At 41.4% G+C, this 24989-nt stretch overlaps 1 protein-coding gene across 1 annotated transcript in view; it reads right to left on the bottom strand.

Annotated features, from left to right (window-relative positions):
• afg2a (AAA ATPase AFG2A) overlaps positions 1–24989 on the bottom strand; it is a 111202-nt gene that overhangs the window by 70202 nt on the left and 16011 nt on the right. The window contains exons 11-15 of the mRNA XM_085366638.1: positions 17371–17528; positions 8012–8221; positions 4492–4545; positions 4110–4189; positions 1173–1299 (exon numbers count right to left, since the gene is read on the bottom strand). Of these exons, the coding sequence (XP_085222764.1) occupies positions 1173–1299; positions 4110–4189; positions 4492–4545; positions 8012–8221; positions 17371–17528 (629 nt within the window). The remainder of the gene's footprint in view (positions 1–1172; positions 1300–4109; positions 4190–4491; positions 4546–8011; positions 8222–17370; positions 17529–24989) is intronic.

Genomic DNA, 24989 nt, shown 5'->3' with positions numbered 1-24989 from the left:
AAAAGCGTCTGAATTGAGACTGCAATCAGTTGTTGCTGAAATTTATTTTGGTTTTACCATCACCATAGTGATGGATCAATTTTCCACAAGTGGGCTGTTTGAGCAGCATGTTATCAAAAAGTCCTTACCAGTTTATAACAACTAATCAATATATAAAAAAGTGTATTGATCTGTTGATCCGTTGCTGGTTGGAGGAACAACAGCTTTATGTAATTTTCTTCCTGTTTACTTAATTCAGCAATATTTTAATGCTTGCCATGTTAAATTAGGACGTGATACCGTCTTTTAAAATGTGTAACATCAAAGTATTTTTTAAACTCAATATCGGAGGACACCCTACCGCAAAAAAAGCAGAAGAAAAACTGAGAAAGGGCTGCCTGTGCAGAAGCTTACAGAGCACGGCGACATTCTCCTTTCCTGTGTCCTTCTTGACAAGGCACAGGCTCAGTCTTTGATCAGCACTCAGGAAATTTCATTAAAACAGAGATGGGTGGATACCAAACACAGGTTTTGTGGAGAAAAGAGAAAGGAGGAGATAAAAACAGAGGGAGGCTAAGGGAGAAAAGACGGGAGTATGATCTTCAAATTGTCAAGGAGAGGAAGTAGAAATGACAATGAGACAAATGTTTGACCTTTACTGAGTTTTAAATTAAGCAAATTAAACGTAAAGGTAAAGTGGTTGTAGATGTTTAGCGGCTTGGCTTGAGCTCCCAATCACTAATGCTCCCAATCCCCGGAGGCTAAAATGAAACGAAGAATTTATTATATTTGATGACCTCATCATATTACAGCCTAATTTCTAATCAGATATGTGAATTGGTTTGGGTCAGAAAGAGGACAAAAAAAAATGCTTTGGCAGCAGTTATTCCACTAAAGTAAACTAAAAGGGTAGAAGCATGAAGGTAGATTGAGTTACTTAGAACAATTTATTATGGATGCAACTGAAACCATATAAAGTGCACCACGACGTACTAATGGCATCAGCATCCGAAGAGCAAGTCACAGAAGACGGAGCGGGGCAAGCGGCCTTTAACCTTATCAATCACGTACAACAAAGTAAGGGAGGGAGAGGAGTAGACAAGGGAGACAAACTAAACATCTCCTCAAGCTTATCAATCATGGACCAAAGAGGAGGATGGAGAGATGAAGACAGAGAGCCGGCGTCTGTTTACCTTATCGATCATGTCAGGCCGGTTGGTGGCAGCCAGAACGGTGACGTCTCTGAGCTGCTCGATGCCATCCATCTCTGTCAGGAGCTGAGCCAGGACCCGGTCCCCCACACCACTGGAACCAGAGGAGCTGAAGGCATGGAGAAGCACAGAAGATAGATGAGCGAAAGAAGATGGAAAAGAGAGAAGAAAGCGATGTGTGGCTGGATGATTAAATGGATAACGGAGACAGGAAAGGACGTATATAAATTACCTCGAATCGGGTGAAAAACTTAATTATTGAATTACTGAGTGTTAAGTGAAGTACAGCTAAATGATGGATGGGAAGGGAGGAAGAACACCATGACCTGTAAAGGTATGAACGTGGAAAGGAGGAAATGCACAGAAAAGAAATACTCGGAGCAATGAGAGTAAAGGATAAGGGATAATGAAGTTACATGCGTGATGGATGAATGGGAAGATAAATGATCCAGATATGTAGAAGAATTCATCCTTTTTCTCTCAGGAGTGCGGTACAACACATGCTGAAAAACTTTATCATCCATCACAATATTTACAATTCTACATAATCAGGAAAATTTGCCAGTTCTTGAGTACTTGAAGGGAACATTTGACATTCGGCAAGCAGACACTTTCATTAGCACAATACTTCTTTCAAAAAAACTGGCAGCAAAAGCGAGCTCTCTTGCCAATGACGTATTAAACTGAACTCAAAACAAGGCAGCAGAAAACAGGCAATCCCTCTATAATAAAGCAGCTCTTCTTTGGTTGTTAAATACGTCCCTTTGTTTGGACTTGTGAATATCTTGCCTCACCTGAAGTCAATGTGATGAAGAAGCGAAAGCAGATCTATGCAAATATTTCATGTAATTCAAAGGTAAACCAAAGTATTGAGATGCTCTACTGAAAATGAGTCAGAGAAGGGTAAAAGAAGGAAAGACAGGCTGTTCCCTTTCACCTAAATGGAGCAAAATTTAAAGATTGAGCAGCTTCCAAATGTTAAAGGGGTCAGTGAATGAGTAAGGTCAGCCATCTGAGGCTACCTGAACATCCAGGAACAGTTTTTACCAAACAAAACTTTATACATTGCAGTGACGGACCACTTCGTCCATTGCAACAGTGGGACAGAAGAACTGCATAATAGCAAATCGACAGCTGTATCGTAAAAAACAAAAAAAGCTCATCGTTGCATTAGTCACTGCATAACAAGGTGGTTATTTTCCATAACACAGTGCAGACAGCTATCCCTCCAAGCTCAAACACACACACACAGTCTCTGTTGACAGGGCCAGCGGAAGTGCCAGACGTCATTAGCACAGACAAGGCTGCAGAGGAACACAAAAGAGCTCTGTCACTGAGATATGAAGGGAGACAGAAAAGGGGGTGGGGGGAAGGGGGAGAGACAAAGTTTGGGCGAGGGGAGATGCCAAGGAAGCTGCAATGAATTGGGATGGCAGCTTGAAGAGAAAAGTAGCAAAGGCGCAAGATGAGAAAAGTTATCATGGGAAAATAAACAGAAAAAAGTCATGAGGAGGAGAAAAAGAGAAACTGAACAAAAAACAAGCTGAGGATGGGACGATAAAAACAAAACAGAGAAAAAAAAAGGAAAACAGAAATAAAAAGGAAAGCATTAAAAGGTGCTATTATGTGGAAAAAAACTTATCAGAAGTAAAACCAATCACTCTCTGCTTCTCAAATTTGGCCTCTGTTTCCGTCTTTCTTCAATTTTCTTCATTTCATTTCACCAGTTTAGACTCGTGGCAGGTAGGCTGACAGATTTACAGGTGTTTGTCCTGCCTCGAAAAGAAAAACGCAATCTCTCACACACGCACGGGCTCACAATCCGGCAGAGACTGTCTGGTTGTGTCAACAGTTTTAAATTCTTGCCGGCATGCGCGAGGCACTTCATTGATTAAACATGGCAGGAAGTGAACACCAATAAATAACCTTTACAGATCAGCGCTAAGTGCATTTTTAAAACAGTGAGTGGGCTCAAGGCACACATCCAGGCAAACGTCGATCGTTGCCACCTCACAGTTGGTTCTCGTTGAGATCAATCACAAAATTGGACATGGAGATAATGAGAAAGCCAGGCTCAATCATATCGTAAGAGCCAAAATGCTCGTCAGTCCCGCTGGCAAATGGATGAATCAAAGTTGCAATAGTATATCCTGTATGCTGATTGCAGCGCAAGAGCCAAGACTGCATTATAAGTCACAAGCTCTAAAGCTCAGCCTAGTGAAAGGCCTAGCTTATCAAGTCTAAGACTAAGGTCAAGGGAATATAAGATGTTAAAAATTCAACATCTCATGAGCGGAAGCCCGTTAACAAAAGTACAGTTATCAAAATATGTTTTGTCTTAGAAGCAGAATGTGATGCTTTGACAAAGGGCCCACTCACAAAGGTTACAAAGACTGCCCATTGGCCTTTCTCTGCTCCTTCCTACAACTTAGTTTCATCGGTTGGTTTAACCAGGAAGCTTGCTGCATATTTGGCCTTCCCCATCTGCTGTGGAAGGGCACAATGAAGTGTTTGTGCGCCTCCGGCCTGTGTCCTCTGTCCGCCCCCCCTCCCTCCCCCTCGTCCTCTTTCCTTTAAGCCACAGATGTTCCCAGTGCCATCCCACTAAAGCTCCTCCAGACAAGACTGTGTTCTGTGTTCACCGGGAGTGAAAAGCCGCAGAAGTTTGAGGAGACACGACGAGAACTGAGTGGCTGGCTTGGATAGTGCAGTCATGCAGACTTCCTGGGATGTTTGCGCTAACCCTCATATGAATTAACTGTGAGATCTGCGGGGGGTCAAAGATTAAGGCTGGTGAACTAAAGCCGACCACAGTGATGATTGTGCATCATCATGACTGGACAAGGAATGAACAGAGCAGAGGAGGAAAGGGGGGGGGGGATTATTATGTACGAAGACTATGAAAAGAACATACTGTACCTTCCTCTTTCACTTGCGAGAGCATCAATCTCGTCAAAGAAGACGATGGAGGGAGCGACGGCCCTCGCCTTCCGAAACACCTGCGAGCAGCGTCAGCAACAATAGAAAAGAGGAAAACAGGACAAATGTTTAACCGGACTTGTGAATCACTCCCAACCAGAAGTGCGCACAAACATACAGAGGAAATACAACACTCATTAATGCCATGAATTACATCTCAGGTCATCCTTTCATTGCGTAAACAACCAAAAATATCCAGAGCATGGACGGAGGAAATAAAGAGGCCAGGAAATCAACTCAGTTTGCATAACTTTCTGCTTACACAACTTATATATATACGTATATGTAAATGATAAAAAACAAGGATGTTAAATGCACATACCTCTCTCACAGCTCGTTCAGACTCCCCAACATATTTACTCAGTAATTCTGGGCCCTGAAAGAAAAGTTTAAAGCGATTTAAAGTTATTCAAGCTAGTCTAAAACGTGACATATTTACAACCTGAAATGCTAAATTATATTAACTAATACTCAAAACACTTTGATGTGGGTTTTATTCTGTCCAGAAAGAATTCATTTGCCTTAATTACTAGCACCTTTATGACTAATCACTCCTTTTTTATCCTGAAGCTTCATCTGGAGGCAGTCCTGTTAGCATAGCTGTTTAAACTGTGACCACACAGCAGCTGCTTCTTTGTCACATCTTTTGCAGGCTACAAAGAGCCCGGTGAAAAACAAACAATGATAATACAGCGTAAGAATGTTACAGATTACAGCAGTGCGTGCACGTTTGTGTGAGTGCGTACCTCCACAGTACTCTTTCGATGTTTACTGGACACTGTGTACTGCTTTATGCAACACCTGTGGTTCACTTGGCAAATAAACAGTACTGTTTGCTGCTGCGGCCTCCCTTGTTACTGTTAGTACAATAGTGCTACCAGTACCTACTATGAACGCCACGATAACTGTAGCTGGCATCACAACCTACCAAATTAAATCTCGGGCTCATTCTCACAGATAAAATTTAAGGTTTGTAACCAAAACCAAACACTGCATTGGCTCAGCCAGATCAAAACTGTGTGCAGGACAGCAGCCAAATTTGTCAAGGTTTTTACCCAGCCTTGCTGACAGTGATAAATGAGCATTTTATTTCCATTTAGTTGCAGTTTCTTCCAACTGGAAGACACTAATTCCTCCAGATACCACTGCTACTAAGACCACATCCACACTCTGCCGGTTATGTTTGAGAGGATACTTTTTTCCCCTCTTCATTTTTGGCCTCCTGTCCGCCTAAAACCAGAGATGTTTGAAAATGGTTTCTTGAGTTTTCCCTCACAGCTTGGACAGTTACATCTGGGTTTTTACAAGAAGCATGGAATATACTTAAGATATGTTTAAATGCTCTGCAGCAGCAAATCAACTAATACTGTACTAGGAAAGCATCTCACTGACGCGTTCAATGTCAGTATGCTATTGAAGAGCATCGATCAGAGAGACGTTTGGCATAACAAACAACCTGCTTGTTCAAATAGATAATTACTGGAAAGCATACGCTTGTTATTTCCTGACAAAATAGGAGGCGATTAAGCCATTTCCGGCATTTCATTGTGGATGAGGGAATTGTGGACGCTAAAAAATGTACTCACTTCATTTAATTCTACTTAAACTGCTATTATGACTAATTTTACTCAAATTACTACAAAATAAACCTCCAGTTCTCTCTCTTCTTCTTAACTTCCTAGTCCTTTTCTCCCTCATATCTCCCTTGCTCAGAGCAGATAAACATCCACTCAAACCTCAGAAGAACTTCCTCCACTGCAATCCACCCTTTCAACGCCTCTGGGCTCACCGAGGAGACGACACTTAACTCCCAGCCCCTTTGTCTCCTGCAGTAAGTGAGGAGGTTGACTCATTAATCCCTGGTTCCTCACTCTCTGTTGTAGAGCCAAAGGGTGGACATGGTGAGTTTAAAACCATTGACAATGTAGAGATATGAGCAGTCTCCGTATGTGTGTGTTAGTGTGCACGTATGCATCTGTGGATTTGAGTGTATTTGAGTGGCTGCAGCGAGAGGAAACTAAAATTGACAAGATGATAATAGGGCTTTTCACAAAGAGGAAACAGACTGAGCCTTAAAGTATCCACATTTAAATCTGGATAAAGTATCTATGTCAAAGCAACCGCTACTCTGGAAAAACCTGATAGTGTTATTTCAGATGGTGAGAGTGGCTTTCAGCAGGAGGGACAGGATGTTTTTACCCTTCTCACTGATTCTTTTTGTGACGACTTGAAACTTGCAGCACAAGATTATAATAAAACTCTTTAAAAAAAAAAAAAAAAAGCAGTAACTTTGTATCAAATGCTAGAAATAGTCACCAGGACTAATGTGCGTGCACAGACATTAAACAACTCGTATTCCTCTGGATTATATTTGCTCCATTAAAATGCTATTGCACATTGAACCTGATTATTGTAATTAGGAAACAGCACGTTTTGTAATTTTCAGGGGAATATTTGTTTTTAGAGTAAGTGTAACAACATTTTTGGTTTCTACAGTGCTACCCTTTGTTTTTCACCAACTGCCATAAACGTTGTATCCTCGACCCCAACATCATGCCAAAAGGAGCACTGCCTTCCGTCGATCCCAGAGGTTTGCGACAGGATTTGATTCGGGTAAAGACGTTGCAGTTCACATCTAGATTTGCTCCTGGCTTAATGGTGCCACTTGAGAGCTTCTGTCTTGGCTTCTTGTCTTCATGGCAACATTCTTTAAAAATATTCACTGATAACAATTCAGCAAGCTGATCAATCAATCTCTGTCAACCGTGCTTGGAGGGCAGCGAGGCTAACGTGGCAGAGAAGATGGAGTGATGAATGAAAGAGGATAAACACGGGGTCAAAGGGCAAGCAAGGAAGCTCTGTGCAGAGGAAGCTGGCCCGCCAATCTGCCTTCAGGTCATTAGGGAAACATCACCACTGCTACTTCAACACAAATGATATCTCAGTGTTCATTTAACTCTTACATCTCACTGACAGACTAGAGATAAATGTCAGTTAAGTGGAGTTCCCATCTGCGTTTGTGGTTTCCTTTTAATGCAATTATCTGACAAATCATATGGCCCCGTGTGTGTTTAATGGTACTAAGAGCCCATTTTACTAGTTTGTGCTCATTGTTTTGGTGATTGAAATTTTAGTATTTGCTTCTTGCATGTCACTTATTAGCTGGTATCTGTGTCTATGCAACGCACCAGTACAGTCTTTGGATGAAGGAGTGATCTACACATTAGCTAATAACTTAGCACTAACCTTCTTGTCTAAATAGGGCAACATCTACCTCCAAAAAACAAATATGATACGACTGATTGATTTCATTGTAGTAATTTCTTTTTTTTTGTATACAATCTATGCTAAAAACGTGGAGTTGTGAAGCAGGTAACTTGGTGCAAACATCTTTAAATTTCAGTGAAGATGTGAAACACAACTGTTCAACACATGCACGTTAAAGGGAGGTAATTTCACTAAGTTCTTCCAGTTGGTTTCTGAGGGAATGACAATGCAACGTACATAAACACTGCTGTTACTGAGGTTCCGCTAAAAAGGCTTGGACTGGGAGTTGAGATTTACTCAACAAATCACCCATCATCTAACTAATGGCTGAGTCATATGCAGTGTTTTGGCAGAGCACTCAACCAAGAATATGATATGAACAGGCACATCTGTAAAACATTATTTGTTCATATTTATGTATGAAAGTTTGGAAAAAACAGCAAGCTTTGGCCCAGTGCCTTTTTTGATTTCAACTCATCATCCATTGCATAACAGAAAAGCAAAATTCTCTATTAAATCTCATCTAAAGAAAGATAGCAAAGGATTATTCTTAAGATTTCATGGAGGAAACTCACTTTAATAGCCAGAAAGTTGAGCCCACTTTCATTAGCCAGAGCCTTGGCAATCATGGTCTTCGAGCAGCCCGGAGGCCCATAGAGAAGAACGCCTTTAGGTGGCTGGATCCCCATGCGGGTGAAGGCCTCTGGGTGCTTCAGGGGCCACTCCACTGCCTGCTTCAGTTTTAGCTTCACTTCTTCCATCCCACCCACATCTGACCAGCGGACCTGGAACGAGGGAATGAAGTAATACAATGTTTTTTGTTTTTTGGGGGGGAGGGGGTAAATAGTTACAAATGTAGTTTAATAATGCAGCTCTCTAACAAGTTACCGAAACCAAGGCATGTTCTCTTTATCCCAAATGACTTTCAAAATAAAATACCTCACACACTAATAACAAACCTTTTGTTATAAATGTTCAAGGAATGAAAAATAAATTCCATCCATCCATCCATTCGCTTCCACTTATCCTTTTCAGGGTCGCGGGGGGCACTGGAGCCTATCCCAGCTGTTATAGGGCGAGAGGCGGGGTACAGGGATAGGTTAATTGATTAATCCAAATTGCCACATAGGTGTGAATGCGGGAGTGAATGTGAGCGTGAATGGTTGTGTTAGCCCTGCGACAGACTGGCGACCTGTCCAGGGTGTACCCCGCCTCTCGCCCTACGACAGCTGGGATAGGCTGAAAAATAAATTCTTTAGTATAGGTAATACAACAAATATTTAGTGTTTCATCTTTAGACTGTTTTAAGCTTTCAGCTGTTATCATGTTGTGAAAGTACTCTTCTATCCCCTTGCATTTACGTCTCAATGATGGAATTGACAATGAGTCAAAATGACGATCTTTCAAGTTGAATTTTATTTTGGGAAAGAGGACCAAGTTGCAGGGAGGAGAAAAATTTGGTGAGTAAGGTACAGTAAGAGAAGATTCTATTGATGTGGCCAAAAAAACAACAACTTGTGTTTTCAATTTGTTGTACATGACAGCATGATGGCTTGCTTCTGTTCTGCTGAGTGTCCTCCCTCAGATACCCAGGATTGGGTAATGTGTTAGGAACAAAAAGATGTCATTTCGTGGACATACAAACATGTGTTTGTCTGCATGGCTCCTGGAAAGGCTAAAGTCCAACCTGGTGGCATCAGTTAGGCTGAAGCATAATGCCCCAGAGGTTTTCCATTGGCAAGCATGGTGGCAATTCTTTCATTCTCCAGGAACTGCCTGCATACTTTCACCACATGAGGTCAGGCATTGCCATGCACCAGTGCACCAGGAGGAACCCAGGACCCAGTGTACTAGTGTATCTGAAAATGGGCCCAAGGATTTCATGCGTTGTCTAGACTGTACAGCTCCGTGCGTTCCTCCATGGATATGCCTTCCCAGACCATCACTGACCCACCACCAAACTGGTCATGCTGATCAAGGCTACAGGCGGTACAATGTTCTCCACAGCCTCTCCAGACCCTTTTACGCCTGTCACATGTGCTCAAGGTGAAGGTGATCTGTGAAAAGCACGGGGCACTAGCGGTACACGCACCTATTCTGGTATTTTATGGCAAATGCCATTTGCCACGATGCCAGGCTGTGAGCACAGCACCCTCTTGAGGACGTCAGGCTCTCAGGCCATCCTCACAAAGTTTGTTTCTGTTTCTTTTGTCTGTCATATTCACACCAGTGGGATCCAGGTATCCCCTCATGCTACCTCATAATACCATTGACTATTATATTGACTATATTAAAAAAAAAAAAAAAAAAAAAAAGCTTTCAGAAAAGATGAGCAGGGAGAAAATATCAGTGGCCTCCAACTGTAAAACCATTCCTGTTGCGGAGACTGTCTCACTGTTGCCCCTCTAGTGCACCTGTTGCTAATTTCATTAACACCAAAGCAGCTGAAAGTGATTATAAACCCCCTTTGACACTGACCAGATCAACATCCAGAGGTTTAATTGACCTGATGCTAGACTCTGCATATAACACTTATCAGTGAACAGGCAATCGAAGAGAAGTTAAAGAAGAAAAAGAGGCAATCTTAGTATTAGCTGAAGCAGATTTAGAAGAGTCTGGAATCCAATCAAAATGTTGACTAAAACACCTCTGGTTCAATGCAATCAATCACCCAAACAATAACATGCAATCAAGCAAACTATATATGTATCTCACTGGCAGAGGACGAGAGTGCCCAAACTCTAATAAATGCTCACCATTAGTCCTTTATTCCAATATAAAGCTCAGACTCACATAATACACTCAAATACAAACACATCGCCAACAATAAGTGCAACAGACCAAATAAACTCTGATTGCACACTGATGTCACTGATGTTCTCATGTAACCCACAGGAAGACCTTTTTAACTTTCTGACCACACGAGTAAATCGCAAAGAATGTCAAGTTCTTCCAAACTGTTGACAGGGGTCGGGTGGAGAGGAGAGAAATATAAAAGCATATTTGGAAAGAGATGGAGGAACTGAGGGCTTGGATTGGGGAGACTCTGGACAGAGTGAACAACAACAGAGCGAGTCTGCCAACAGCTGTCTGTCTGACAGATGGAAGGAGGGAGGAAGGGAGGGAGAGGGTCCGGCAGTGAACAACCGGAGGAGATAAAGCAGATAAGGAGACAGCCTCATCCAAAAGCCTCTAAAGCCTTCCTGTCTCTTTCTTCGTTACCAATTCTTTCTTCCTTATGTTTCACCTCTTATGCTTCTTTCGGTCTGCATCTCCTCTCATTCTTTTTTTCCCCCCATCTCCTTTTAGATCCACTTTCCCCCACTCATTCCTTCCTGTTTTACTTCTGTCTTTATCTATCGCACTGCTTTTCTGTCCTCCCACATTTGGATTTGTCTTATTACATTCACATGAACGAAAGAGAGAAACCTGTTTTTTTAGGAAGTCAAACAATGTGTCCATATGCAATGTAGTACAGCTGGATACTGTAAAATCTACACACAGTAGTTCAGAAATAGCTCCTCTGCTTCTAAGCTTATTTTGTGTACTGGTGACATAAGATGCTGTCACCAGCAGGGGCACCTTCAGATTGTTTTTCATAAGGGTGGCCATATGAGGATCACTAAAAATATTGGGGTGGCACACGCTGTGCCACCAACCTTCTGTCTGTGTGTGTAAAAAAAAAAAATAACAAGTTAACCCTTTAAGACCTACCATAGAACCAAGTCCGCCAGAGCTTATATTATATTTTTACATGCTGTAGTGCCATTTCTGGGAGCATTTCAAGTTGCTATACATCAATACAACTGTTATAGCCCATATTTTAATAATATGTATGCATTAAGTCCATAGTAACTACATTAATTGCAAAACAGTGCAATAAACTACAAAAAAAATGAAAATCGTTTTTGGTTTTTTTGCATATATTTCTACCTGGAGAAATTTAGGAGGTTTATCCCTCAAAACTTAAAATACAAAAAAGTTGCAAAAAATAGTTTACAACAACAGGGAATTTATTTTGAGTGTCTTCATAGTTTTATTTTTAAGATACACCAATTTCTATATACTGCAGGAAAAACGAAAAACAATCCTATGATGCAAATTTGCAAAGAAAACAGCATGTGCATCAAAATAAACTATTTCCAGCAGTGCAATTCGAGTTCTAAGCATCCCAGCAACTATTCAGAAAAGCATAAAGTCAAACATGACTTTATGCTTTATATACGTTTTTGTTCCTGCAAGCGCCTTTTATGCAATTTTTGCAAAGCTTTATGTGGAAGGAAACTGTGACCTAGGACAAGCTGATGGCATAAGATGTAAGTACAACTCCTCCAGTTTCATATGCAAAAAAAAATAATTGCGCTAGCTTACGCAGTTCCGGTTCTACAGGGATTTAAAAATAGTTACGCAAAACAGAGCGTGCCCGCTCCGACCGGTTTTAAAGGGTTAATGTTTCAACTCATTGTAGGATGCCTTCTTCTCTTGTGCTCATGTTTATTAAAAATATTACCAACATAGGACAGTCTTGCCAGGAGGGGCCAGTGCCCCCCCGGCCCCTCCTTGGTGGCACCTCTGGCCCTACCAAACTTGTTTCTACATGTATTTTTCATTTGTACCTTTAGACTGACTGTTAAAATAAACAGACAGGCTCTAGTTAAACAGTTTTCAGTTCAAGTGCCACAGGTCTGAATTTCACAAATAATCTAAATGCAGAAAACACTCTGAATACTGAAAACTTTTAATTCTTTGAACTCAACAATGCGATGTGACATGTGAGAGTAAAATTCAACTGAAAGCCAGTGCAAAGTGCATTCAAAATGTTCCTTGATCCTGCACATAGAAATAAAAAGCCATAAAAGATTTAAACATGATCAAGCTCCTCCTCAAAGTTATTTTCTTCTGCATCTCTGGAGAGCTTCCATCACTACTAAACCACAAATTTGGGCAGGACCAGGGCAACTGTTGCTCATCACCAGCACTACTTGCCAGATTTAGTTCCCCAGAACTTCATCCACTTTCCCAAAATGAAATTCAAATTGAAGGGTCGAGGTTTGATACAGCGAAGGAGATCCAGTGCGTACTGCAGAGGCACAAATGTGAGTGGTTAGGATGGGGCTTACAGGGAGCAATCTTAAAGTAACAGCTGTGCTGGAAGTGCCGCGGTGCCACGCACGGAAACAAATTCCAACCAGATATGGCTTTTTATTCACATTAGGAGGCAGAAAACTCTATCCTCTCACCCCGTGATGTAGATATTGTTCGTCTCCACAACAAAACAAGGTTCCACTGAACTCTTCATTACTAAACACCAGTCATTCAAGCACCACCTGTTGAGCACCAGTCAAATTTTCTAAAAAAGAAGGTAACCTTGTTACTGTCAACAAGTGCAAAAGCTATTTACATCTACCTTCCTACCTTCTCTTCCCAGAGCTTTCTATTTTTTATATCTCTCCACTCATTCCTTTTTCCTCACTTGACCTTCTCACTATCACCCTCTCTCACTCTGCCTTAAATACATGCTCAAATCTCTTTCCCTTCCCCTCTTTTTTTCCTTTTTACTTCCTATTCTCTCCTCACAAGCTTGTCCCCCCTCACCCTCCCTACTGCCCTCCATCCAAAGGTAACACATCCCAGGCCACCGGCGCCGTCTCCGGGGAACAGAGCACCTAATGGAAACCTGGCGTCTGGCCACATACTGTAAATACCGAACAATTTATGGACAGCGCTAAGCGAGCGAGAGAGAGAGGGTAACGGATGGTTGGAGGGGAGGGAGGCGAGGAAAGGAAAAAGAGAGAAAACAGTGCTGCAGAGATGAGAAGATAAGCCGAAAGTAGGTAAGCAAAGCAAAATGCCCATTTGAAGCCCCAGAGAGTAATGAAATGAAATAAAAAGTGAGATAAGGTCATCTGTAAAACACGGGAGATTGAGGGAACAGGTGAGCATGATTAGAAAAAAAATGGAGGGAGACAAAAAAAAAAGGAGGTTTTTGTGACATACATTACACAACATTTATAAAAGAAATAATTAGAAGGCAAAAAATGATAACTGAGCAGCTTTGTGCTGATACCGATGATATTTAAAGCGAATGACGTGAATTCTCCAACTACGTGCCTCGGCTTTTACTTTTTGCCAAGTTTTGCAGTGTTTATGCAGTCATTCAAACTGAAATAGTATCATTACTTTGTGATGTTTTGCAACTCCGAGAAATTATATTAGACAATAAGGGAACAATAAATCAGCTGGATATTACTTTTGGTGAAAAAAGGCAAAAAATTGCAGGGATGGTCCAAACATTTTTCCTGGCCTCATTGGCTGCATTTATTATTTACATGTATGAGTGCAGCATCGGGTCACAAGAGAAGAATGTTTTCTAGAACTTTGCAGTTTTCCTGGAAGTTTAGGTCCCTGAGAGTTTTCGATGATTACGCTGATGACACAGGTAGACACATATTAAAATTGGCTGGAGGTACAATGATTGAACATTTCCTTTTCAACTGCAAACAACGAACAGCTGCTAGGGTCAAATGCAGAGAAAAAGCATGTAAGCCTCCAAATTAGCAGCCACATCCACAGGCGTTTAATTACAAATCAATTATTCCCATGTTTCTATCAAAGAAGCAGATGTGCAACACAACTTTATGCACTCATCTTCCCCCCGTTTTTTGTTTTTTTTAAGTTGCCTCTGCAGACTCAATGGAGTCATTGTAAGAAATAACAATAAAAAGTCACATTAAGTGTAAGCTGCCTTTTGTCACGAATGAAGTGTTTGTGGAATTAGAAGGCAATGTTTTGACTCACACCTCGCTCTGCTGTGTTTCTCCCCCTTCTTCCCTCTCTTCCTTTTTGTACGAGACCCAGTTATTATCTTTTACTGTTGTTTTCTGAACTTTACAAGGGGCCTTCTCAAGCTCGGGTCCTTTGATGAGGCTGTGAGGAGGGGTGTGGGGGACTTCACAGACAAAAAAAAGTCAAGAGAGACAAGGAGTATGTTTAAAAGGAAGAATAATAGGCTTGTTATACAGCTGCCAAATAAAAATATTAAAGCCAGGCTATAAAGTGGAAGATGTTCATTAAAAAAAAAACTGGGTAAACTGAGATAGTTTGAAGAATTTCTCATCACAGAGCAAACAAAGGATTAAATCAAACTTCTGATGTATTTAATCATAAATAAATGGTAAATTGAGAGGCATATTCTGTAAAATCTCTAGATCTGTGATCTGAGAAGGTTTCGGAGGAACTCGAGGCATGTACTTATCCGGCACCACTGGAAGTTTCTTATATAAAATGGATTAGAAACAAATGTTTGCACTCATGTGGATATAATCAAGTCCGGGGCTCTGCGGCTGCCCTTTCAGCTGAGCTGTGCAAGGAGAGGAGAAAAAAAAAATCCAAACTCAAACTCACTCCTCTCTTGTTTCCAGGAACCGGCCACAAGGACTGAATGTCTCTGGGCGAGCTCAGTGCAGAGTGCTGCAGAGAAAAGGGGAGGCGGGTGGAGGTGAAGGGATAGGAAGGACGTTTCTTCTTCTTTTCGCTTTCTCTTTTTTTGGTTGCTGGCAGGAACCGTTAGCGACCCGATCTGCTTTCAATTACCGGTGGAGGATGATGTTAGCCCTCTTCCTGTCCGTTATGTCTTGCACATGCAAACTCCAAAACATCCTGGAGTCTCACCACTGTCCTCTCATCTCTCCTTCCCCTCTGTCCCTCCCCTCCTTTGCTCCATTTTTCTCCCTTCATCCACTAAGAACAAGTGATTCATCTTCATTGTAGCGGAGGGTAAAATGGCCACGGGGTCATTTCCACTCTTCCTCAGCCTGACCCTCATCTGCTGGTAATTCAGTGGTCAGAGAGTAGTTAAGGGATTGTTTCATGTGCATTTAAAAGGGACAATAAAATACACAGGAAGACCGCTGCTGCTGCTGCTCTCTTTGAGCTTTTCTCGCGATTCTGTTTAGTTTAGAGATTTTCATTCTCCTTTCGATGAAACAAAGATCGAATGAAACAAACCAGACTACTTCCTCTCATCATCTCATCCAGACTGTGTCATTATGAATGATGCCATAAATAAGTCAAGTATGTGAAGAGAAGGTCTCTTAATTTTTCCCAGACTACTCTTTGACATCCAGCTCCAGTTGAAAATGAACAAACAAAAGTCTTCATGCGTTTCTATGTCCACATGTGAGTACAAGCCCAGCCTCAGAGCTCTGTCCCTTTAGATTTAACCTGGCACTAACTGACACTTTCATAATAACAATCTGTTAAATGTCATGAAGTTGACATAGTGAGAATTTCAAAGGCATTGCTCATGACTTGAACGGAAGCGTGGCCCAACCGGAGGTTTAAGCTGATCGATCCCCAGAAACTCTTAAGATATGAAATTAATAAGTTTATATTCAGGAGCAATACATTAAAAACAAATTACTGACCACCTTTCAGAGCATTTCAAATCCTGCTATGTGGTACAGATCATCCTAGAAGTTTGTGCTCCGGTTTTTGTGAGTGAAATTCTTGTGTTAGGGTAGTTATTTGATTAGCACTAATTAGCAAGTATAGTGTCTATACGTCTATGGTTCAGCTGGCTGACTAAGCTTGCTAGCCTTAACTGATAACTGATAACAGCACTCCAGTCTCTCTTCTCATAAGGCGAGAAAGACCTAGAGTGCAGCTGCTCAAATGTTGAGGTTTTGAAATGCAGAGTTGGAAATCAATGTGTGACGTCACCACGATTACGTCTGTTATACAGTTTGTGGACAAGGAATAATCACGTCAGTGAGAGTGGTGATCATAGTGGAACATTTAGCAACTCAAGAACCAGATTTCTTTATGGCGTCAGCAGAGATATCTGTTTAATTTAGTTTTTACGGTGCCTGTGCTTCCTGTCTGTTGCATAGCAGACGTTGCACTCTCTGACGTTAGCTCGCTTTTTTTCCTTATTTCCTTCTTTTGGCTCTATAACTGGAAGAAAAACACTCAGAAGCTGTCACTATAACTGCAGCTTAACTTTCACTCCCATTAACAGTTGTTAGCCTATTTCCAAAGGTTAGGAACCATTTCAGGAACTAATGAACCCAGGAGTTAAATTTAGTCACTATGACATCATTTGATGTTCCTACTCTAACAATTTTACATCATGGACCTACGAGAATGATTAAGGGTGTTTTGACACCTGTAGGTCGTTTACTCCTGTCTGAATCAGTTGATGAGTTTGTAAACTTGTAGCTTTTCCTCATGATTTGGTTTCTTTCTGCACAGAAAAAAATCCAAAAGAACTCTGAGCAAACCAAAACGCGTCACTACAAACCATGTGAGCAGGTTCAGTCGGCTCATTGGCCAGATGTGTCTGGAGCGGAAGCAACAAAAGTAAATACAGGAAGAAAGTGCTGTGTTCTAGACTATTGGAGATCACAGAGGTTTTATATTCACAGCTAGTTGCTAGCCTGTACAGATTTTTGCACATCTATAGTACCTTTCCACATTCAGGATACAAAGCAAACGTGGCTACAGGAAGTTTTTTAGCTTAAACTTGTAATATATACCTGGTAGTTGGGTCGGACCGAGACTCTTTTGGAAGAGTTGATTACTGTGTTCACACCTGCACAAACGAACCAGCCCAAGGGAGAAAATGAACCAGATTTCAACTGAAATGGACTAAACCCTGCATGTGCGAAAACACCCTACCTTTGGAGTTTATGCCAAATGGCCAAATAAAAATTCCTGCTAGAACAGGAGCTTAGCTTTATAGTGCAATCTGGAAGCATCAGCTTCTACTAACTCCAAGATCAATATGAGGGTCATTTCTTATAGATGAGTGAATTTTTAAAAAGATATGTTTTTCACCTTTAAGAAGACAGACAGATGAGTCTAAATGAGCTTAAGTCATGAGAGAATGAATGGAAAAAACAAACAAACAGACTAGTTGTGTCAGTTAATGTACCTTGGGGACATCAATAGCAACCTCCCTCATGGCACTGGGCTTCACTACAGACATGGCCCACTGGAGGTCCTGCAGAGTGACTGTCACTGTCCCCATTAGCTGCTGGTCAGACGGTGGTTGATGGGAACCTCCCAGTGCTCGCCTCAGTGCGTGCAAACCTGCACAGAGAAGGTTTACATCAGCTACTGTAAATCTGTCACCGAATCAGAAGTGGAAAACAACTTCATGCTGAATAAAGAAAAAAAAAAAAAAAAAAAGAACTGACTTGACACAGGTTTGACCTGAAGGGAAGCCTTTTTGTTTGACGTATAACAACTTTAAAAACAAAACGAAAAAAGAAGCTTTCCCTGAAAACATTCAGGCTGACATATTATAGAAAAGATGGATCATTTCAAATTCAAAAAGAGTTCTGGATCCACTGCCTAAAAAAGAAATGCTTGTGCCATTTTTCTTCAGTTTCATTCCAAACCCATATGCACCAAGTCCGTTTTTTTAACTCAAAACGTTCAGGCTTGTACTTGCTGTGATGATACACACCTAGTGAATGCAAATCTTAAAATGAACGCTAATTCCCCTTTTGACGGTGAAAATAATTGGGCCTGCAGAGAAAAGTAAGCAGGCAGAAGGGAAGGAGAGTGTAATTGAAGAGCTTAAGGTTTGAATGCCTTTAGTCTGCAACTGAATAAAAAGAAGATAAGAAAACAAACACTGATGTGTCAGTATCAAAAAATGAGCCTTTGTTTCGCTCTGCAAAAACAGTCAATGCAGAGTGATCTCACGAGGAAAACAGTCTGGGCCGAGTTAGCTTTTAAAAATTGTGAGGTGATGACTGACATAGAGCACATACTTCTGAAGAAAAGGTTAGAAAAAATTATTTATTTACTGGAAAGGTCATTAAACATGCCTGCTAACCATAGAAAGCCGCTCTGTCTTCTATTGTTGGATGCCGAGCAGCTGCGGTCAAGTGCCTTATTTAGAGGAGGCTAAGCAGCACTTGTAAAGGGAACTTAGTTTTCTTTTTCCTGCTTTTCCACAATCAGTTAACAACCACAGTTGTTATCTGTGTCACGGGGGAAATGAAGATTGATTAAGGATCTTGTTCTGAAGCACGTTCTCAACAAAGGATGTTCTTACACTTTTTGTTTAAACAGAATCTGTTGTTTACTTCAAAGGAGCCTGATGTACTGTACAGGTGAAATTAGAACTGTGCAAACATCGGCAGTGTTACTGCATGAATCGGATCAGTGCACAAGGATTCCAATTGGTCATGTACAGTTTTAAAAACCTTCCAATTTACTTAAAGTGTAAAAGATTTGCAAGTAGGTCTAGGGTCAATGCTGCTTGCCATCACTGCTAAAAATGTAAGGAGAAATGCAAAGAGTAAAGCAATGACAGCATGCGAAACGCCATGTGTGGATCAGCTTGCATCCAGCTGTGGAGATTTAACCCCTACAGGTGGGAGGACAGGTCTTCTCTGAGTTAATTACATGCTAAATGTGGCCAATGATTAGTAGTTACAAAACCAGCCCACAACCACGTTTCCAACCCCAGTGTTGGGTAACAGTATATTAAACACACAACCGTTCTCAATGCACATGTGCACATATCACACAAACACACTCTTGGCTTCCTCTTCTGAGCAACAGGGTTGGGGTGGAGGGGGTCTGGATAGGAGACGGAGTGGAGAGGGCTGTAGGGGAACGGACGTGGTCCAGGGCTTGGGGCCAGAGAGCAGACGAGAGGGGATTTACGATCAGACAAGAGTGCATCCTGTTTATATTTTCCAGGACCCGTCTGACTAGGCAAGGGACAGACAGACAGACAGACAGCGAGGGAGCGAGGGGAAGTAGAAGAAGAAGGAGAAATTCAATTATTGGAAACGCATTTGTCTTCGGCCGAGCTCAATGTGTTCCCCAGTCCCGGCTCCCTGGTGTATGATGCATTTTTCACGCCCCTTCAATCTTTATCCCCAAACACCCACCCTACTTCTTACTCTCAATCCCCAGAGCTCTAAACATCCCATCATTCCACCTGGCTGCTGCTTCAGCTCTTCATCTGCGATAATGCTTCGTCCCGGCGCTGCTTAGACTGCAGAAAAACATCTGGTTTGAGTGGAACAGACGAGGCAAGACAGGATAGGATGTGGAAGGAAGCTGGGGCGAGGAGGGAGATGAGGAGCACCAGCCACAACACCATATGCACTAACCCCAAACCAAAGCTGCCTGCCCTGCAAAGGCAGTGGGGCCTCAGCCTCTATAAATGCTGAGAAGGTGATGGAAGAGGGCCAAAAACAGGATTAACTGCTGGGTTCAGATCTTCTTTGAGCTTAGAATGACCACGGAGATAGAATGATTTTGGACTTATAACTCTATAAAAAGTTGATTATTCGTATTTTACACAGATCAGAATAAATAAACCTATATATAATGGGTAAATATAATAAGCCGCTTCTTCAGTGCATCTCTCATTCTGAAGATGAACTCCAACTCCACCAACTTGGACTGCTGCTGCTGATCACAGTCTTTGCTCTGCTCTGCAGCCTTGTGGCACATTAACCAGCTCCCTGGTTGGGGTGGCTCTCAAGCTCAGAGTTAATCTGTGAAGTTGGAACATGTACAGCTCCAGGATGAGAGACTCAATCAGGAAGAAGCCAACTGTCAACAAGGACCACCACAATAGCAACCTGGCCAGTGATACAGCCAGAAGGTAAAACACAAGACGGAAAAAGCCAAGGGTGGTTGGCTAGGAGCAAATGAAGTTTGAAAATAAGAGTCAGGAGACTGTTCAGATGTTCTCTCAGATGGATTAAAAATAAAATAAATAAGGAATCACCAAATATACTTGGACAGCCTCTTAAATATACCCGGGCAGCTTGCCCGAGCACAGAAAATGTGTCAGAAGCAATGTAAAGTAACATAAAAAAATAATACACTTATGTTAAAACAAAGGCAAAAAGCAACAACTATGCAAAATCACATTAAAAATACTTGAAGAAATGCCTTCATACTTCACTTTCTGCAAGGTCATTAACATCAGATTTTTCTGCACATTTCTGTGAAGCTTTTGTCACCACGTTTCAATCCTCTGTCCAGCAGCTAAAGTGAAACGCTCATCATCTGCAATAAGCTTTGACAGACAGCTAATGTTAAAGCTTCCAGTTAGTGGTGTGGCTGCATACAAGCACTGAAAAGAAAAGAAAAAAAATAACATAGCTGACATATGTTTAATAAATGTTTCATCAAAAATCATTCGAAACTGTCTGGATTAAATGTAACACTCTGCCAGAGGCAACGAAAGGCTTTGCAGAGAATCGTCTGGCCGAAGGGAAAACAGAGTTCAGAAGGCGCAGAGCTTCAAATGCAGCCTGGAAGCCCAGAGGGCGGCGGAAACTTGATTCAACAATTTGACTTTAACATTTTGCTTTAGGGATTCTCTTGGCTGACTTCAAGCACACATTTGGTTTAGTTATGAAAACATCCGATGGGAGGAGAAGAGGGGAAAAAAAGAAGAAGCAACACAACACAATTTAATCTGAACCTTCTGTGGACTCATTTCCCTATTCCTTTCTTTCCTTTTTTTCCTTGCACTCCTGTTTTCCAGAATGCTTCACATTCACTAAGGGTCCACAGGGAATTGAAAGAAAAGGGGGCCTCCTAAATGTACAAGAATGCACATTTGCAAAACATCACACCAGGGCCTAAAGTAGGTATGGAAGTGAGAGAAGACCTCATTTCCCAGAGCTGGCATTGGAAAAAAAACAGAGGAGAGCGATTATTTGGGTTTTTTCCCCTTCCCAGGGGCACAATCTTAATTGCATCCGTCCAAAACAGACCTTGCCCCAAATCAAGGCCTTCTTTTCAGGGGTCACATCCTTTGATGCTCACACCAAACTGATCTGTCAACAACAGAATCAAACATCTGAATACCAAACATTACTTGGAGACACTTTAACATGTGAAGTGGCCAGAAAAAACATCAAGATAAGATATGCATTAGATTATTTTGGAGCTAACACTAAGTTACAACAGCCAACAAGTAATAAAAAAAATCAAAAACTTCTATTAAACAGTAGGATGCAGAGAATGTAGTGAAGTTAAGCAGTTTATGTGCGTCTATATATTGAGACAACCAGAAATCTGAAACACTGTCCTAATACTATAATAGTATTTCCAATCGCAAAGGGTGAAAGAGCAGCTAGTTTATGACGAATCTGTTTCTGCAAAATTGAAGGCAATTAAAGTATCATAAAGATTTATGCCATCCCATGAATATTGCAAAGGTCATTTTAATGATAGCTCAATTCTACTAGCAGAAAAGCAGGCAAAGCCACTTTATGGGTCACCTTTGAGGGACAGAGTCTTTGACTGTGCAGAGTCGAGGACTATGGGTAGCCAGGACTACGTAGTCAATACAGACACGTCAGCATGCAGTCTTAAAAAAACAGCAGTAAAAGAGATGACGTTAAGCATAGTTAGACTACTTCTTAAGTGAAAAGTTGGCTTGACGAAGACAGAAAGTGTCAGCCGAGTTCAACACAAAGACGTGTGAAAAAAAAAACTCATCGGAAGCTTAGAAGCACAGAGAGCAGCTACGGTGGAAAGTTTACACTGCTTTTAACACTCGAGGGGAGTGTTTAAAACAAGCACAAGGATAAATAAAAGTAGCAATGCTAATTGTTCCACATATTTTTGATACTGCCACCTGGTGATCGTGCACAGCCACAGCATGTAAATGACTGTCTGCAAAGACTTGTGCAGCACCCTTGATGTTCATGAACAACCTCTGTCAACTTCTAAAAACCTTGAAAACCCCAAAGTTTCTACTTTGAACATTTGAGCAGGTTTTCAGCACAAGCTTTTTGTTCATGCAACTACAAGTCCACTCAATACAACGTTCGAAACTTTCCCTCGACATTCAGAGAGGAAGAAACACAAGAGTTATGTGGGTAGAGGTTAAACATTCCAGCATGGAAGATTAAAAAAGGGAAACCTGACACAGAGAGAGCATCAGGGAGAGCAGATCATCACCAACAACAGAAGTGTACTCGCATATCAACACTGCATTCGACATTTCAACACAGAATAATCAGAGCTATGTTTTTGTGTTACGGTGCATTGTGTGCTGCTGCACTGAAAACCAATGAGGTTGAGCTGAAGCTCACCAGCAAGGCCGGCCTCGAATGATTGCAAAATACTTTGAGCATTACACCATCACAAAAAACCACAGGAACGTTTTCATTACTCGCCGGGGCTTCCGGAGCACTCTATGCACCTGTATTTACAATACCCAACATCTGTTCCCGGAACTGAAACACAGCAATAATATGTGCTCTTGAAGTACACACACAAACACACAGACACACACACACACACATCACTGTCACTGGGAAAAGGTACGTGTCGGGTTTTAGGAGCACAAGCAGCACATTTCCGGATTTTATAAACAGGGGCCTCAAATAAACCTCCCATGCTGATCCGACTGATATTTATGTGACCTGTACTGAAATCCCTGAAGTGTCTTTAAAAGGACAGATGACTTGGGAAAGGCACTTTATAAGGCAATGCTGCCGCTGTAAACATCAGTGAGCATTTAGCACTGTTTGGCCCATTTAGTCTTCCACGGCAAAATTTATGTCAAACACACAAAACTCTGCTGGTTTTTGCTGCCGTTTTTCTTCCTCGTTTCTACAGAGCGGAGTAACCTCTAGTCCCCATTTCCTGTGTCTCATGGCCAGGAAGATCAATGGTTTGGGTTTAAAAACGCTCAAGTGCTGAATATTTAGGTTTAGGGGATTTTCACTAAGCGTGTTGGCCAAATCACTTTGCACATTTCCCGTGTAAATCATTTAGGCCATTTAGTTGCTAAAGTTTGAGTTGTTAAATATCGAGCCTGATCTTTGCCGTCAAATAGCAGGCTAACCAAAAAGCTTTCAGCTGACACAGTGGTGCATTTTGTGTTTATTATTCCATATAATCAATTTTACTGGCCCTTTTTGCTCCAGCAGGCTTCCCCTGTTTAGAGAGGCTTGTAAACAGTGGGTCCGGATGTGGCACAAACCAAACAAGCATGCACCGGCATACACACGTTCAAATAGACGTGCACACTCACACACGCAATTTGCACTGTTTAGACTGTGGAAATGAGTCATCTGTCAGCACCGGGATCAGTTGAACACCAACAGGACGACAGAGAGACGCCCGGAGTCTGTGAGGCTCCGCGAGACCACATGGCAGCTTCCAATACCACGCAGAACACCTAGGGGGATTCATTATGAAAAAGCTGTTTTGCATAATCTCTGGTGGGCTGGAAACACGGTCAAAGTAACATTTAGGGAAATATGAACACTAGAACTCAGCGCATTTGTGGTTATACTTTTGTCAGGGATCTTGTAACAAAACATAAGAAAGCATCCTACACTGTAAAGACACGCAACCCTATTTGACCGTTGCTCCTTCTTTTATTCTATATACAATTTATGCATATTGCTAATTAATTAAATGTGCAGGTTCTGCCAGCTAAGGTTTATTCTTACATAAATTTATAAAAATTTTATAATTTTGGCCTAAAACCTGCAATTCCTTGAGGCTAACCAGGAAAGCAAGTCAGTCCCCATGCACTCCCATATTTATATGCTCAAATTTAAAACTGAAATAAAAGATGTTTACAATCTGGTACAATACCCTTTTGTTTTTTTCCTCTAAAACTACTTTCTCCCTTCATAATAACTGAAATACGACTGATGGATACTGACAATCAGCAGTTTTTTGGCACATTTTTCAGAGGAACTATCTGAGAAAATATGACTTGCAGCCAAGTTAAACGTAAAACAAGTAAAAAAAAGCATTTTCAATCCAATTGTGTTTGTATGGCACCAAACCACAACAACAGCCGCCTGAAGGAACTTAGTACTGTGAGGTAAAGACTCTACAATAACAGAGACAAAATCCTAAAAATCAAGACAACCTCCCCACAAGTGAGCACTTGGCAACAGTGGGAAGGAAAAACTCTTTTAACAGGAAGAATCCCCCAGCAGAACCAGGATCAGGAAGGGGCAGCCATCTGCAGCGACCAGGTGGGGCTGAGGGGAGGGAGACGGGGCAGGATATGCACTCTTACATTTGGTGAGTAAAAGTTTTACTTTATTGTGTCTATTAAGGTCTAGCAGGCTACCAAACTTGCTAGCTACAAAATGAGGCTCCAAAAAGAGAATTCACAAACTAGTGCACAATCTCAGATGGGCTGCACTGAGCTTTTATACAGAGAGGACATATTTAATGTGATAAACTAGGAAACATGAGCCATCAAATTTATCTTGGACATAGGAGACCTACACCCAGATCCCTTTTTTTCTCCAATTTTAACATTTATTTTAATTCAATTTGATCTATTGTGAAATAGAAATATAAAAAGTGAATCTGTCTGTACAAGCAACCAGTCAAAATGTTGACTCATCAGCTCTTAATAGTTAATTTTGGGTGTGTCACATGCTCTATTATAATACATTTGGATAATGGAAGCTTCATTTAAATGTCTTTAAAAATGCATATTAGTTGTGAAAATGGATGTTTTGCATGTGTTTTAAAGCAAATCTTTTCTATTATAGAACTTCAACTACACTC

The sequence above is a fragment of the Diplotaxodon limnothrissa genome, linkage group LG2 (assembly GCF_057381915.1).
Source record: "Diplotaxodon limnothrissa isolate DT_005_m linkage group LG2, D_limnothrissa_male_GT1.1, whole genome shotgun sequence".
NCBI lineage: Eukaryota > Metazoa > Chordata > Actinopteri > Cichliformes > Cichlidae > Diplotaxodon > Diplotaxodon limnothrissa.
The sequence above is the reverse complement of the archived record's forward strand: the minus strand, read 5'-3'. Positions and strand labels throughout refer to the sequence as shown.